Source organism: Aotus nancymaae, unplaced genomic scaffold, assembly GCF_030222135.1.
Source record: "Aotus nancymaae isolate 86718 unplaced genomic scaffold, 86718_ANA_hifiasm-v0.15.2.pri h1tg000028l, whole genome shotgun sequence".
Taxonomy (NCBI): Eukaryota; Metazoa; Chordata; class Mammalia; order Primates; family Aotidae; genus Aotus; species Aotus nancymaae.
The window spans coordinates 4,580,520-4,595,212 of NW_026988441.1; the positions used below are offsets into that span (position 1 = coordinate 4,580,520).

General features: G+C 51.3%; 1 protein-coding gene and 1 long non-coding RNA gene across 10 annotated transcripts in view; one reads left to right on the forward strand and one right to left on the reverse strand.

The window, feature by feature from the left end:
* The window catches only part of LOC105723575 (uncharacterized), a 139,431-nt gene that overhangs the window by 40,272 nt on the left and 84,466 nt on the right, over positions 1 to 14,693 (reverse strand). For all 7 annotated transcript variants that reach the window (XR_010344223.1, XR_010344221.1, XR_010344220.1 and 4 more), the window contains one exon: positions 8,707 to 8,781. This is a non-coding gene — a long non-coding RNA (uncharacterized LOC105723575). The remainder of the gene's footprint in view (positions 1 to 8,706; positions 8,782 to 14,693) is intronic.
* KLK5 (kallikrein related peptidase 5) lies at positions 678 to 11,458 on the forward strand. 3 transcript variants are annotated; one of them, XM_012461569.3, is made up of 6 exons: positions 678 to 699; positions 2,260 to 2,343; positions 4,965 to 5,226; positions 6,195 to 6,451; positions 6,828 to 6,961; positions 11,052 to 11,458. In XM_012461569.3, the coding sequence occupies exons 2-6, from the start codon at positions 2,271 to 2,273 to the stop codon at positions 11,205 to 11,207; spliced, it is 882 nt and encodes a 293-aa protein (XP_012316992.1). In that variant the 5' UTR covers positions 678 to 699; positions 2,260 to 2,270; the 3' UTR covers positions 11,208 to 11,458. The 3 variants fall into 3 exon arrangements, with proteins under 3 accessions (XP_012316992.1, XP_012316985.1, XP_012316976.1); XM_012461562.3 differs by lacking the exon at positions 678 to 699 and adding an exon at positions 1,830 to 2,182; XM_012461553.3 differs by lacking the exon at positions 678 to 699 and adding an exon at positions 1,831 to 1,979.

The following is a 14,693-nucleotide window of genomic DNA, read 5'->3' on the forward strand; positions in this document are numbered from 1 at the left end:
TCGGGTTCCCTGCCCAATGCCCATTTCCCAAGCCGTCTGCCCCTTTCCTGGCCTCTTGACCTATTTTCCCATCAACAGGTAGCCCTGCCCAACTGTCTCACCCATGCCTGGCCACACCAGCTGGGCCCTGGCACCTGCAGGTTCCCAGACTAGGTCCCTGCCTCTTTCTGCTCTGGTCCTGGGCCCAGAGTGAAGTCAAGAGAAGGAGCTGAGGGCTCCCTCTGCAAAGTGGCCCGAGTCTCCCCTGCTCAAAATGCAGGGAGAGGGAGGCAGAAAGATAGGGAGAGAGGAAGAAAGGGAAAGAGAGAGAGAGACAGAGACGGGGGAGAGAGAGAGAGAGAGATTGTGGGGAGAGAGAGGGAGAGGGAAAGAGAGAGAGGAAGGGAAAGACAGGGAGGAAGAGATAGAAAGAGAGAGGGAGGGAGAGAGAGAGGGAGGGAGAGAGAAAAAAAAGAGGGAGCGAGAGAGATGGAGGGACAGACAGGAAGAGAGAGGGAGAGAAAGAGAGAGAGAGAGGAAGGGACAGAATGATACAAATACAGAAACACACAGAGAACACACAGAGAGCCTGGGAAGAATCAGAGTCAGAGAGAAAAGAGAAGATAGATGAAGACAAAAAGGAAGACGGAGGTGTAAAGAAAGAGATTAACAGAGGATCCCAGACACACACAAAGGGGCAGGAGCACAGTTTTCAGGGTGGTGAGTATGACCATCCTCCTGATCATGGTGACTGTGTGACAGGTCCCCAAAACCATCAAATTATGCCCTTTAAATATGCGGTTTGGACCAGGCGCAGTGGCTTATGCCTGTAATCCCAGCACTTTGGGAGGCAGAGGTGGGTGAATCACTTGAGGCCAGGAGTTTGAGACCAGCCTGGACAACATGGTGAAACCCTGTCTCTACTTTTTAAAAAATACAAAAATCAGCGGGGCGTCGTGGCACACACCTGTAATCCCAGCTACTCTGGAGGCACGAGAATCGCTCGCGGAGGTTGCAGAGAGCCAGGATCACACCACTGCCCTCCAGCCTGGGCAACGGGGCAAGACTCTGTCTCAGATAAACAAACAAACAAGCAGTTTGTTGTATCTCAATTATACCTAAAAAAAATGCTGTGAACAAATAGAGCAGAAGTGAAATAAAAAAAAAATGGGCTGAGAACTCTAAGGTATATTTGACAAATCATACAGAACCTTTAAAAAAGAAAGAATCACAGAGGCATAGAAAGACAGGAACAGGGAGATAGCCACACTTGAGGCCCAAAGAGAGAGGAACAAGGCTGGAGAGGGAGGGAGAGAGAGAGAGAGAGAGAGAGAGAGAGAGAGAGAGAGACAGAGACAGAGAGACAGAGAGAGACAGAGACACAGAGAACAGAGAGAGACAGAGACAGAGAGACAGACAGACAAGGAGACAGAGAGACAGAGAGACAGAGAGAGAGACACAGAGAGAGACAGAGAGAGACAGAGGCAAGGAGAGAGAACCATGGAGAGATGGAAGAAGATTCTGGAAAAACAGAGACAAAGATGGAAGGAGGAATAACGAGGGGACAGAGTGGTCGAATGAGAAAAACACAGAGCAGAAAGAAAGCGATCCAGGCGCCAAGAACAGCGACTGGGGAGAAGCAATCCAGGCGCCAGAACAGTTGGGGAGAAGCCAGATCCCCGAGGGTGGGGGAGGCAGGGAGGGGGCTGGCCTGGCTTCTGGAGACCCCTCTCCATCTTCTGGGCCAGAGAGGCAGGGAGTGGCATTCAGAACTGGGTGGGGGGTGCTCTGGGGTGGAGATGGGGGAGCAGGAGGAGCGATTGCTGAGGCTGATAGGCGCCTCACTGCCCGGGAATGCGCCCCAGGGAGCAGTGCGTGGTTATAACTCAGGCTCGTGCCCAACGCCCAGGAGGAGGCAGCAGCCGGGAAGGCACAGGCCTGAGAAGTCCTCAGCCGAGCCGGGAGCAAATCCCCCACCCCCTACCTGGGGGACAGGGCAGGTGAGGCCTGGGGAGGGTGGCTCAGCAGGCAGGGAAGGAGAGGGGTCTGCACGCCCTGCACCCACATCTTTCTCTGTCTTCCCCTCCTCACCCCCTCTGGAGGCTGCTAGACTCCTGTCTTCTGAATTCCATAGTGCCTGGGTCTCAGCACAGCACGGATGGTGGGGCAACGTCCTAGCTCCTCTCTACCCGGGGAAAATAAGGTAGGGGAGGGAGGGGAAGTGGGTTAAGGGCTCCCTGGATCTCCTGGGCTTCCCAACCCTCTGACACCCCCATCCAGGTGCAGCGGCCATGGCTACAGTAGGACCCCCCCGGATGTGGGTGCTCCATGCTCTGATCACAGTCTTGCTTCTGGGAGTCACAGGTAACCAGAACTCGGTGACGTGGAGGGGGTGTGGGATGGGGCATGGGATTGGGGGGACTGTATCTGTGACACTAGAACACCTGTCCCCTGGAGAACTGTGTGAGTCTGGGCATGACTCCAGGACTGGGTGAATGTGAGCCTCTGTCTGCATTTGTGGTTGTGTGATTGTATGTGGCGTTGTGAGATTGTATGTGGCGTTGTGACTGCCACGGTGTGTGAGGGGGAGGAGGACGCCTCTTCCCATATCAGGTGACCATGCGGCAGGTGGCGCTGACCCTTTGAGACTGTATGTGTGGTTTTGTGATTGTGTGTGATTCCACAACTCTGTGGGTGAATGTGTGTGGCACTGGGGGTGTTTACTGTGCATTTGGCTGTGTGTGGCGACTTGGCTTTGTATATGACTGCGGGTATCTGCAGTTCCTGTCCCTGAGGTCCTGGGATTGCATGCAACAAAAGTGGTCGTCACAACGGAAATGTGTGACTGTGTGCCTGCAGGCGATTACCTGATTGTGGCTGAGTGTGACATTATGGGTGCCTACATTTGTGACCTTGTGACTGCCTGAAGCTCTGTGTACTGGCCACTGTATGTGACTGTGTGTGTCTGTGTGAGGCTGTGTAAATGCTACTGTGTGTATGATGGTGCCTGGAGTGTGTCTGGAGTTTCTGTCCCTGCCTGGAGGGATAGAGGGTGCAGGGGTGGCTATCTCTGGGAGATGTGTGCTACGTGACTGACTTGCACTTGGGCACCGGCGTGCAAGTCTCCAGCAAGCATAATTTTGTCACCATGTCAACATGCCTGTGTGCAGAAGAGTATGCGGCAGTCTGAACATCTAAGCACACATGGCATCTGTGCGTGGCACTGAGACACTATGGATGAGGTGTGCAATCCTGCAAGGCTGCCCAGGAGGGTGTGTACCTGGGGAGCATGTGTACCTGGGAAGCGTGTGTACCTGGACACAGAGCTGCACCGTTAGCTGCATCTGTGGAGGCAATGCGTGCCTGTCCACAGAACTGCATGCGTGCTTGGCTGTGACTGCAGTTGTGTGCTGGTCCTTGGGGTGAGTTGGTGAATGATGGCGGTGGCAGGGTCATCAGTAAGGGTAAGAACCAGGCCAGGCATGGTGGCTCATGCCTGTAATCCCAGCACTTTGGGAGGCAGAGGTGGGCGGATCACCTGAGGTAGGGAGTTTGAGACCAGTCTGACCAACATGGTGAAACCCCGTCTCTACTAAAAACACAAAATTAGCTAGGTGTTGTGGCGGGCGCCTGTAATCCCAGCTACTAGGGAGGCTGAGGCAGGAGAATCGCTTGAACCTGGGAGGTGGAGGTTGCTGTGAGCCGAGATCACGCCACTGCGCTCCAGCCTGGGCCAACAGGAGTGAAACTCCGTCTCAAAAACAAAAACAAAACAAAGTGTAAGAACCAGTGAATGGGCACGGGAGGACTAAGGATGGAGGGGGGCATCTACGTAGTCTGTAGGTCTGTGTGTGAGAGAAGGGGATTGACAGGATTGAGGAGACATGTTTTCGTCTGAGAATTCAGAAACCTAGCCCTGCTCTTCCCCTCCACGTGGCCCCCTAAGCTGAGCCCTTCTTTCCAGCTCCTGCTTTCCAAATCCTAGCTCTATGAGCTCTGACCCCACCCACTTCCCTCAGCCACGCCCCTAGGCCCGACTCTAGTGGAACCACGCCTCAGACCACACCCCTTTGGGCCAGGCTCCACCCCCTATGCTGTGGGCACCTCCTAGAGCCCCCTCCAAAGTCAGAGCTGCTTTTTGTTTTTTGTTTTGTTTTGTTTTTGGTGAGACAGAGTCTCACTTTCTCCCAGGCTGGAGTACAGTGGTGTGATCTCGGCTCACTGCAACCTCTGCCTCCCGGGTTCAAGTGATTCTCGTGCCTCCACCTTCGAAGTAGCTGGGATTACAGGCGCCCGTCACCACACACAGTTACTTTTTATGTTTTTAGTAGAGATGGGGTTTCACCATGTTGGCCAGGCTGGTCTCGAACTCCCGACCTCATGTGATCTGCCCGCTTCGGCCTCCCAGAGTGCTGGGGTTTCAGGCGTCAGCCACCATGCCCTGCCCAAATTCTGAACTCTTTATATAAGATTCCAACATGTAACCCTGGCCTTGACCCTAACCAAGTCGACTCCAAACCCCTCTCTGCCTCCAGCCCTGACCCAGCTCACTGAGGCCTGGCCCTACTTCTTGAGACCAGTTCCATCCCTAAAGCCCTGGTCTCCCTCGCATCCCCAGGCTCCAGCCCCCACAGCCTTGGCTCTATCCCTGAGCTTGTCCAGGAATCCTGTATCCAATTTTACCCTCCTCTGGTCCCGCCCATTTAGTTTTAGCCAATTCCAGGAATCCGTGAGGTCCACTTACAAGTCCAGTAACCCTACCTGAGCCTGGGCTCTGTCCTTGGGCGTAAGCCTGGTCTTCAGTGGTGCCACTCTTATTCTCCAGGCCCCGCCCCTAAGCCCTGGTCCCGCCCCCTCAGCAAGTCAGACACCTACCCTCTAGCTGGTCCACCCTCTACTCTAGCTGGAACGCCCTCTGGCGTCTGAGACCCACCCCGAACCCAAGCCCCGCCTCTCAGCCCCGCCCAACCCATTTTCCACCCCAGAGCGTGTTCTCGCAAACGATGATGTTTCCTGTGGCAACCTTTCTAACACCGGGCCCTCTGGGAGCAACCGGGACCTTGGAGCTGGGGACGGGGAAGACGCCCGGTCGGACGACAGCAGCAGCCGCATCATCAATGGGTCCGACTGCGAGAAGCACAGCCAGCAGTGGCAGGCCGCGCTGTTGCTAGGGCCCAACCAGCTCTACTGCGGGGCGGTGTTGGTGCATCCACAGTGGCTGCTCACGGCCGCCCACTGCAGGAAGAAGTGAGTGGGAGTTCCTAGAGGAGGGCTGGTGTGGATGGGGAAGTGGGGTGGGGGCTTGGAGGTGAGGGCTGGTGTGGATGGGGAAGTGGGGTGGGGGCTTGGAGGTAAGGGCTGGTGGGGATGGGGAAGTGGGGTGGGGGTATGGAGGTGAGGGCTGGTGGGGATGGGGAAGTGGGGTGGGGGTATGGAGGTGAGGGCTGGTGGGGATGGGGAAGTGTGGTGGGGGCTTGGAGGTAAGGGCTGGTGAGGATGGGGAAGTGGGGTGGGGGTATGGAGGTGAGGGCTGGTGGGGATGGGGAAGTGTGGTGGGGGCTTGGAGGTAAGGGCTGGTGGGGATGGGGAAGTGGAGTGGGGGCTTGGAGGTGAGGGCTGGTGGCGACGGGTTGGGGACCTGGGAGCAGGAGCAGGTCGAGTTTCGGATAAGACTAAGGATGGAGTTTTGTGGAGAGTGGGGTGGGAGGATGAGGTTAGATGGGGATAGTGCTGTGTAGGGAATGGGAAGGAGCTAAGGATGGTTTGGATTTGGGGTTAGGAACGTTTATCTGTTGAATGGTCTGGGATGGAGGTGGAATTAGCATTGGCTTTAGAATTGGGGGTGGGTGAAAATCGGGCTGGGGTGTAAATGAAGATGGAGTGGAGATAGGGTTGGGACTGGGAAGAGATACAGAATTAAGGACGAGGATTGGAGTTTTGGGTGGGGTTGGGGATGCCCGGATTTGGGCTGAGAATGCATATGGTGATGGCCTCTGGTAGGGAAAGGATTAGGGTTGGGAATGGGATGGGTTTGGAATTGGGACTGGGAAGGGGACAGGCATGGGATTGGAGACCAAGATGGAGTTGAGGATGGTTTGGGGGCTGGGGGTGAGGGTGGGGGTGGGGGTGAGGCTGGGGCTGGGTGTGGGGTTCGATTGGTGTTGGACATGGAGATGGGGCTCAGGGTTGGTAGTGACCTGCCCCCTCTTCCTCAGAGTTTTCAGAGTTCGTCTCGGCCACCAATCCTTGTCACCAGTCTATGAATCCGGGCAGCAGATGTTCCAGGGGATAAACTCCATCCCCCACCCTGGCTATGCCCACCCTGGCCACTCCAACGACCTCATGCTCATCAAACTGAACAGAAGAATTCGCTTTACTAAAGATGTCAGGCCCATCAACGTCTCCTCCCATTGTCCATCTGCTGGGACAAAGTGTTTGGTATCTGGCTGGGGGACAACGAAGAGCCCCCAAGGTGAGTGTCCAGGTTTCTTCTTTTATTTTTTAGACAGAGTCTTGCTCTCTCACCCAGACTGGAGTCAGTGGCTCACTGCAACCTCTGCCTCCCGGGTTCAAGCGATTCTCCTGCCTCAGCCTCCCGAGTAGCTGGGATTACAGGCTCCTGTCATCGTGCCTGGCTAATTTTTGTATTTTTAGTAGAGATGGGGTTTCACTATCTTGGTCAGGCTGGTCTTGAACTCCTGACCTCGTGATCCCACCACCTCGACCTCCCAGAGTGCTGGGATTACAGGCATGAGCCCCCACACCCAGCCCCAGGTTTCTCTTTGATACTTACCCATCTCTGCCGCTATCCATCTTTCTCTGCCTCTCATTGTGTTCCTGTTTGACAGTGCACTTCCCCAAGACCCTCCAGTGCCTGAATATCACGGTGCTAAGTCGGAAAAGGTGCGAGGATGCCTACCCGGGACACATAGATGACACCATGTTCTGTGCCGGTGACAAGGCAGGTAGAGACTCCTGCCAGGTGAGGACACTTCTCTCCTTATTCAGAAGATACACACTGAGTGCCAACTCGATAACATGAGACTTTGTCAAGTTCTGGGAATCCGGCAATCACCAAGACAGTTAGGACCCCTGTTCTCACAGAGCTCATGCCCTAGGGTAGTGATGTTTAGTAGAAAGAATGCTGAGCTGCTTATGTCGTTTCCAATTTTCTAGTAGCCACATTAAAACAAGTAAAAAAGGCCAGGCGTGGTGGCTCATGGCTGTAATCCTAGCACTTTGGGAGGCCGAGGTGGGTGGTTCATGAGGTCAAGAGTTCAAGACCAGTCTGGCCAACATGGTGAAAACCCGTCTCTACTAAAAATACAAAAGTTAACTGGGTGTGGTGGCATGCACCTGTAAGCCCAGGTATTCAGGAGGCTGAGGCAGGAGAATCGCTTGAACCCGGGAGGCGGAGGTTGCAGTGAGCCGAGATCGCACCACTGCACTCCAGCCTGGGTGACGGAGCAAGACTCCAACTCAAAACAAACACACAACAAAAAAGTAGGGGGAACAGTAAGAATTGAGACTGGAGGGGTAGGCAGGGGCGAATGTTCTACAAGCATTTCTTGGTCCCCAACACAGAGCTTCCCTTTGTTCTAATGGAAGCTGTATCTGTTGAGGAAGGCAGAATTGAAAATCAAACTGTTAGTTCTGGAGGGATCTAGAGGGGCGTAAGTTAACAAGCTCTCATTAGCTTGTCCGTTTCAACAGTGGTTAGGAAGCTGGGGATTCAGGAGTACTCCTGTCTATGGCTGTGAAAAGCTCCCCACAGGCCAGGCACGGTGGCTCATGCCTGTAATCCCAGCACTTTGGGAGGCCGAGGAGGGTGGATCACTTGAGGTCTGGAGTTCGAGACCAGCCTGACCAACATGGAAAAACCTCATCTCTACTAAAAATACAAAAATTAGCCAGGCATGGTTGTACATGCCTGTAATCCCAGCTACTTGGGAGGCTGAGGCAGGAGAGTAGCTTGAACCCGGGAGGCAGAGGTTGTGGTGAGCCGAGATCGCGCCATTGCACTCCAGCCTGGGCAACAAGAGTGAAACTGTCTCCAAAAAAAAAAAAAAAAAGCAAAGCTCCCCACAAAATTGTACAGACCTGACAATTGCAACAACTTCCCAGGTCTCCCAGTTTCTTCTCTGTGCCCTGGGTGTCGGGGTGGGTGGAAAGGGGGAACATTTTTAGCAGAAGAAGGCACAGCTCATTCGAATTGTGGCATTTAAAACTAGCCCTTCTGATGGCAACATTAGTATCTTGTTTTCCAGACTTCAAGGTGTTTTGTTTTGTATTTTTCAGACCAGTGTATGGTCTGGGTGTGACCACTAAAAGCTACAAGCAGGAAATAATAACAACTACAACAATACTAATACTAAAGGTATAAAAGCAATAGCAGCTCGCTAATTGCTGGACAGTTTTAAGTAGTTCGCATGCCTCAGCTCATTCACTCATTCAACTGTTCTTATTAGAAGCTCAGAGCAGTTAGCTAACGGCCTCTCAAAAGAAACTCCGCAGAGATATTAAATTACAAAGTAATGAGAGAAATTAGACTACAAGAAAGTTGCAATTTAGAGGTCCAGGAGCTAAGTTTGTTTGCCTTGAAACAATGTCTGCTGCTGGGAAAAAGGTAAATCTTGGCTTTCCTAATAATTGATACCAGGACTCTGTAATTATTCATATTTTGCATAAATATACATAAGAAGTGAGGCCAGGTACAAAGGCACATACCTGTAATCCCAGCAGTTTCGGAGACTGAAGTGGGAAGATCACTTGAGCTCAGGAGTTCAAGACCAGCCTGGGCAACTAAAAATACAAAAAATACTAATTGTTTTTATTTTTGAAGATTTTATTCATACCACTTACATAATTGTTGTAGTGTGTACATATTTATCTATCTCTAACAGAGATAGATATTTCTGTTTTTTTTCTTTCTTTGAGATGAAGTCTCGCTCTGTCACCCAGGCTGGAGCGCAGTGGCGCCATCTCAGCTCACTGCAGCCTGCATCTCCCAGGTTCAAGCGTTTCTCCCACTTCAGCCTCTCAAGTAACTGGGGTAACAGGCACCCACCACCATGCCCAGCTAATTTTTTTTTTTTTTTTTTTTTTTTTTTTGGTAGAGAGAGGCAGGCTGGTCTTGAATTCGTGACCTCAAGTGATCTGCCTGCCTCAGCCTTCCAAATTCCTGGGATTACAGGTGTGAGCTACCGTGCCTAGCCGGGAGATAGATATTTCTCTCTACCTCAAGCAGAGGTCCACTCGAGCTACTTTTCATTTTCTTCATAAATATTGGCTAAGTGGTTATGTTACCCCAGGAATATCAGGCAAAACAGACCAAATTCCTGCTGCATGGAGCTCATGTTCCCCGAGGGCAAGACGGATAATAAAGAGATAGATAAATATGTACTAAAATTCTTTTAAACAATTAGCGGGTGTGGTGGCTTGCACCTGTAGTCTCAGCTATTTGGAAGGATCAGGAGGTGGGAGGATCACTTGAGCCCAGAAGTTTGAGGCTGCAGTAAGCCATGACTGCACCACTGCACTCCAGACAGCAGCCTGGGTGACGGAGCAAGCCCTTTTTGTCAAAAAGAGAAAGAAAGGAGAGAAGGAGGGAGGGAAAGAAGGAAGGAGGGAGGGAGGGAAAGAAGGAAGGAGGGAGGGAGGGAAAGAAGGAAAGAGGGAGGGAGGGATGGGGGAGGGGGAGAGGGAGGGAGGGAAGGAGGGAAAGAAGGAAGGAAGGAGAGAGGGAGAGAGGAAGGGAGAGAAAGAAAGAAAAGAAAGGGAGGGAAAGAGGAAGGAAGGAAGGAAGGACAGTTGAAGAGCAGTGAGTATTATTACAGGAAGGTAATCATAGGGAGGTATGGGGAATTGAGGACAGGAAATGCAAATCAGTCCAAGCAAATGGATTTCTATCAGAGTGATTCTGCCCCCTAGGAGACACTGGCAATACCAGGAGACATTTTTGTTGTCACAACTGGAGGGGGCATTACTGGCATCTAGTGGGTAGAGGCCAAGGGTGCTGCTCAACGTGCTGTGATGCACAGGGCAGGCCTCACAACAAACCATTATCCAGCTTCAGATGCCCACAGTGCCCATGTTGAGAAGCCCTCATCCAGGGCCTGAGAATGTACTTTTGCAGAAGGGAGGTATAAGGATGGATTGGTGGAGACCGAGGGAGGAAGGAGTGTGTTGAGTAAGAGAAATAAGGCATGCACAGGCCAGAGGGGAGAGTGAGAGAGAAAGAGAAAGAGGCCAGGAAATACACGACGAGGGAGACAGACTGGGACGAAAGTAGAGACAGAGATTCGAAATGTGGAGAGGAAGGCTCACAGACCCCGGAAACGATGTGTAGACAAGAGGAATCTGGAAGAGGAAGATTGAGTGGACAGTGACAAATGGGGTCTAAAGGCTGGACTTGGAAGCCAGGCGTGGTGGCTCACGCCTGTAATCCCAGCACTCTGGGAGGCTGAGGCGGGCGAATCACTTGAGGCCAGGAGTTCAAGACCAGCCTGGTCAACATGATGAAACCCTGTCTATACTAAAAAATACAAAAAATAAGCTGCACACAGTGGCTCACGCCTGTAATCCCAGCACTTTAGGAGGCCAAGGCGGGCAGATCACCTGAGGCCAGGAGTTGGAGACCAGTCTGGCCAATATGGTGAAACCCTGTCTCTACTAAAAATACAAAAAAAATTAGCCAAGCTTGGTGGCGTGCACCTGTAATCCCAGCTGCTCAGAGGCTAAAGCAGGGGAGTTGCTTGAACCAGGGAGGTGGAGGTTGCAGTGAGCCAAGATCACACCACTGCACTCCAGCCTGGGTAACAGAGCGAGACTCCATCTCAAAAAAAAAAAAAGTTGGATTTGGGGTGAAATCTTAATAGCACTCTCCCTCTTTGTCTCTTTTTGCCTGCCTCTCCATCTCTGTCTTTTTCTGCATCTCTTCATCTCTGTACATCCCACCTCTGTGTGTCCGTCTCCGTCTCCTTCTCCATCTGTGTGGGTCTCTGGGTCTCTTGTGCCTCCTTCCACCCACCTGCTATCTCTGCCTCTCTTGTGGCTCCCTTTCCCTCCTGCAGGGCGATTCTGGGGGGCCTGTGGTGTGCAATGGCTCCCTGCAGGGACTCGTGTCCTGGGGAGATTACCCTTGTGCCCAGCCCAACAGACCCGGCGTCTACACCAACCTCTGCAAGTTCAACAAGTGGATCCAGGAAACCATCCAGGCCAACTCCTGAGTCGTTCCAGGACTCAGCACACCGACATCCCCACCTGCTGCAGAGACAGCCCCGACAACCCTTTCAGACCCTGGCTCCTTCCCAGCGATGGTGGGAATGAATGTTCCTCTCTCCAACCCCTGACTCCCTGTCTTCTGGACTCAGGGTCCCCTTCCCCCACGATGGGCTGACCCTGTCTCTCTCTGGGCCCATCCCGTCTCTGCAGCGGTGACCCGAATGTAGTCCCAGAAATAAACTGACTGAGAAGTGGACTCTGCGTGTGTCTCCTCCCTGTGCAGGGTGGCTGTGAGCAAGTCGCATCTCCCGCTCCAGGCTGGTGAGTTTCGTCTAGGAGGTCACTTTTGGGTTGTGAGGAACAGAGGTCCAGTCGAACTACTTCTCATTTTTTCATAAATATTGGCCAGGTGGCTAATTTTTTTTTTTTTTTTGAGACAGAGTCTCACTTTATCACCCAGGTTGGAGTTCAGTGGCACAATCTCGGCTCACTGCAACCTCCACCTCCCAGGTTCAAGCGATTCTCCTGCCTCAGCCTCCCAGTAGCTGGGATTACACACGTGCACCACCACACCCAGCTAGTTTTTGTATTTTTAGTAGAAGCTACCCAAGATACTACCCGAGACTGGGTAATTTATAAAGGAAAGAGGTTTAATTGACTCATAGTTCAGCATGGCTGGGGAGGCCTCAGGAAACTTACAATCATGGTGGAAGGGGAAGCAAACATGTCCTTGACAGAGCAGCAGAAGGGAGACGTGCAGAGTGAAGGGGAAAACTGCAAAACCATCCGATCTTGTCAGAACTCACTGCTATCACGAGAATACCACGGGGGGAACCACGCCGATGATCTAATCACCTCCCACGAGATCCCGCCCCCAACACGTGGGGATTACGATTCAGATTAAAATTCAAGATGAGATTTGGGTGGGGTCACACAGCCAGACCCTATCACTTATCAATAGGATATCCGTGAATTTAAATTGGAAAATGTGAGAGCAGAAACAGCTGCCTGTGGGATCTCTAGCCCTTCTCCCCTAGTTCGGTATCTCTCATGGTCTCTTTCTTCTCTGTTTTCTCATCACATTGACTGCCTATTGCCCATCAAAGCGTCTCCTGTCACCCCTGTAACTGGCTGCAGTTACTGGGTTTTCTTAGTTCATAGCCCCTAGAGAGAAAAAATCCAGTTGGCTGTCCTAGGGTCAGACGCAGATTCTGTCTCCAGTCTGAAAGGTGGTCCCACAAAGTGCAACATGGATCCCGCAGCCACCCCTTCATCCATAGCAGTGGGTAGGGCAGGACCCCTAAGGTTGTAGGCATGGGGGTCACTGAAATAGACAACACATCAATGGACAGACATTTCAGTCTTCAGGGCTTTCTGAGTGACCTGTGTAAGGGTCATTTGTACTTTTTCTGGACCTCAGTTTCTCTATCTGTAAAATGGGAGGATTGAAACATAATGATCTCCACGTGCCAATCCAGCTCTAAGATTCCTCAGGATACTACTCAGGGGTGGTTATAGAAAGTCACTCCAGAGAATACCTTGGAAATTGAACACTCTGGAAAAGAAATAACACTAGAAAATTTTTATCAGTAACAAAATGCCCAACTCAAAGTGGATAAAGCAATAAGGACATGTATTATTTCACATAACAAGAAGCCCTGAAAGAGGGCAGTACTGTGGTTTGGTGATTCCTACATTACGTCATTAGGGACCCATCTGTCTTCTCTACTGTCCTCTGCAATCATTCATTCATTCATTTATTCAACTAATGAGCGCCTATGAGAGTCAGGTAATATTATAGACACTTGGGATAGGCTGATTAATAAAACAGACACCAAACCCCTGCCTTCTTTAAGCTTATGTTCTAGCAGGAAGAAGAAAATATGTCAGCTTTCTCCTTTAGGCTTGTAATCTCATGGCTTTAAAATGGCTGCCACAGCTCCAGACATCACATCCTCACACACCATGACAAAAGGCAGGAAGGAGAGACTCTGTTGGCAGAGCTCTTTTCATTGGGAAACAAAGTCTTTTCCAGCCACACCCCCAGATCTGTTCTTGGGTCTCAATGACCACTCACTGGAGAAGATCCCAGTGCTGACACTCTAGCATCAACAGAAGCTGGGAAAGTGAGTTTCTGGCATTTCTCTGTCAAGGATACAGTCCTTGCCAGCAAGGAAGAAGAGATGAGAAGTGGCTGCCTGATAAACAGTCAATGGTGTGAGAGAAGAAAGCATACATGAAAATGATGCAATAATTATCACCATTCTCTTCCCCTTTGTGCCCAACCATTTACAAGTCATCACAACTTTTTAGGGGACATTCCAGAAAGGCTGGAGTGCCAGGGTGTGTAATGTGGTGTGAAAACAGGGGCAGATAGTACAGGTGTAATTCAATGGTTTGGTTTTGTTTGAGACAGAGTCTCGTTCTGTCACCCAGGCTGAAGTGCAGTGGCACAATCTTGGCTCACTGCAACCTCTGCCTCCCCAGTTCAAGCAATTCTCATGCCTCAGCCTCCCGAGTAGCTGGGACTACAGGTGTGCACCACCATGCCTGGCTAATTTATATATATATATATATTTTTTGAGACAGAGTCTCTCTTTGTTGCCAGGCTGGAGTGCAGTGTGCAGTGGCACAATCTTGGCTCACTGCAACCTCTGCCTCCCAGGCTCAAGCGATTCTCCTGCCTCAGCCTCCCAAGTAGCTGGAAATACAGGTGCATGCCACCACACCCAGCTAATTTTTGTATTTTAGTAGAGACAGGGTTTCAACATGTTGGCCAGGATGGTCTCAATTTCTTGACCTCGTGATCCACCCACCTTGGCCTCCCAAAATGCTGGGATTACAGGCATGAGCCACCACGCCCGGCTAATTTTTCTGTTTTTAGTAGAGACAGGCTTTCGATATGTTGGCCAGGCTGGTCTCAAACTCCTGACCTCAGGTGACCGACCCGCCTCAGCCTCCCAAAGTGCTGAGATTACAGGTGTGAGCCACCGCACCTGGCCTCAAATTTTGTTTTTAATATTAAAAAAAATCTAGATAGGAGCAGAATCCTAGCTAAGGGGCAGTGTTGAGTGCATTTTCCAAAATGATGTTTCTGGTTAAGCTGCTTTGAGGAACAAGTAAGAGGAGATTCATGCTGTCTTCAATAGTAAATAGTTTTAATTTCACATATCAAGAAACCCAGGTAAGGACGGCCCCAGGCACAGGGCGTCAGGGCTCCGGTCTGTTTCTCTCTGCTTCTCTTGTTTCTCCCTGGCGGAGGGTCATCATCCTTAAGATCAACACCTGTAGTGCGTCTGTCTTTGAGAAGGATAATACTTTTCCAGAAACCACCCCAGCAGAATTTTATCTTATTCTTACTGGCCAGAATTGGGTCACACGTCCTTTCCTAAGCCAGTCACAGACTTGGGGAGGGGGAGCAGGGAAGAGATGAACATGGTTGATTTGAACCAAACACGATTATTCTTTTGAGATTGGAGTGGAGGGCTCCC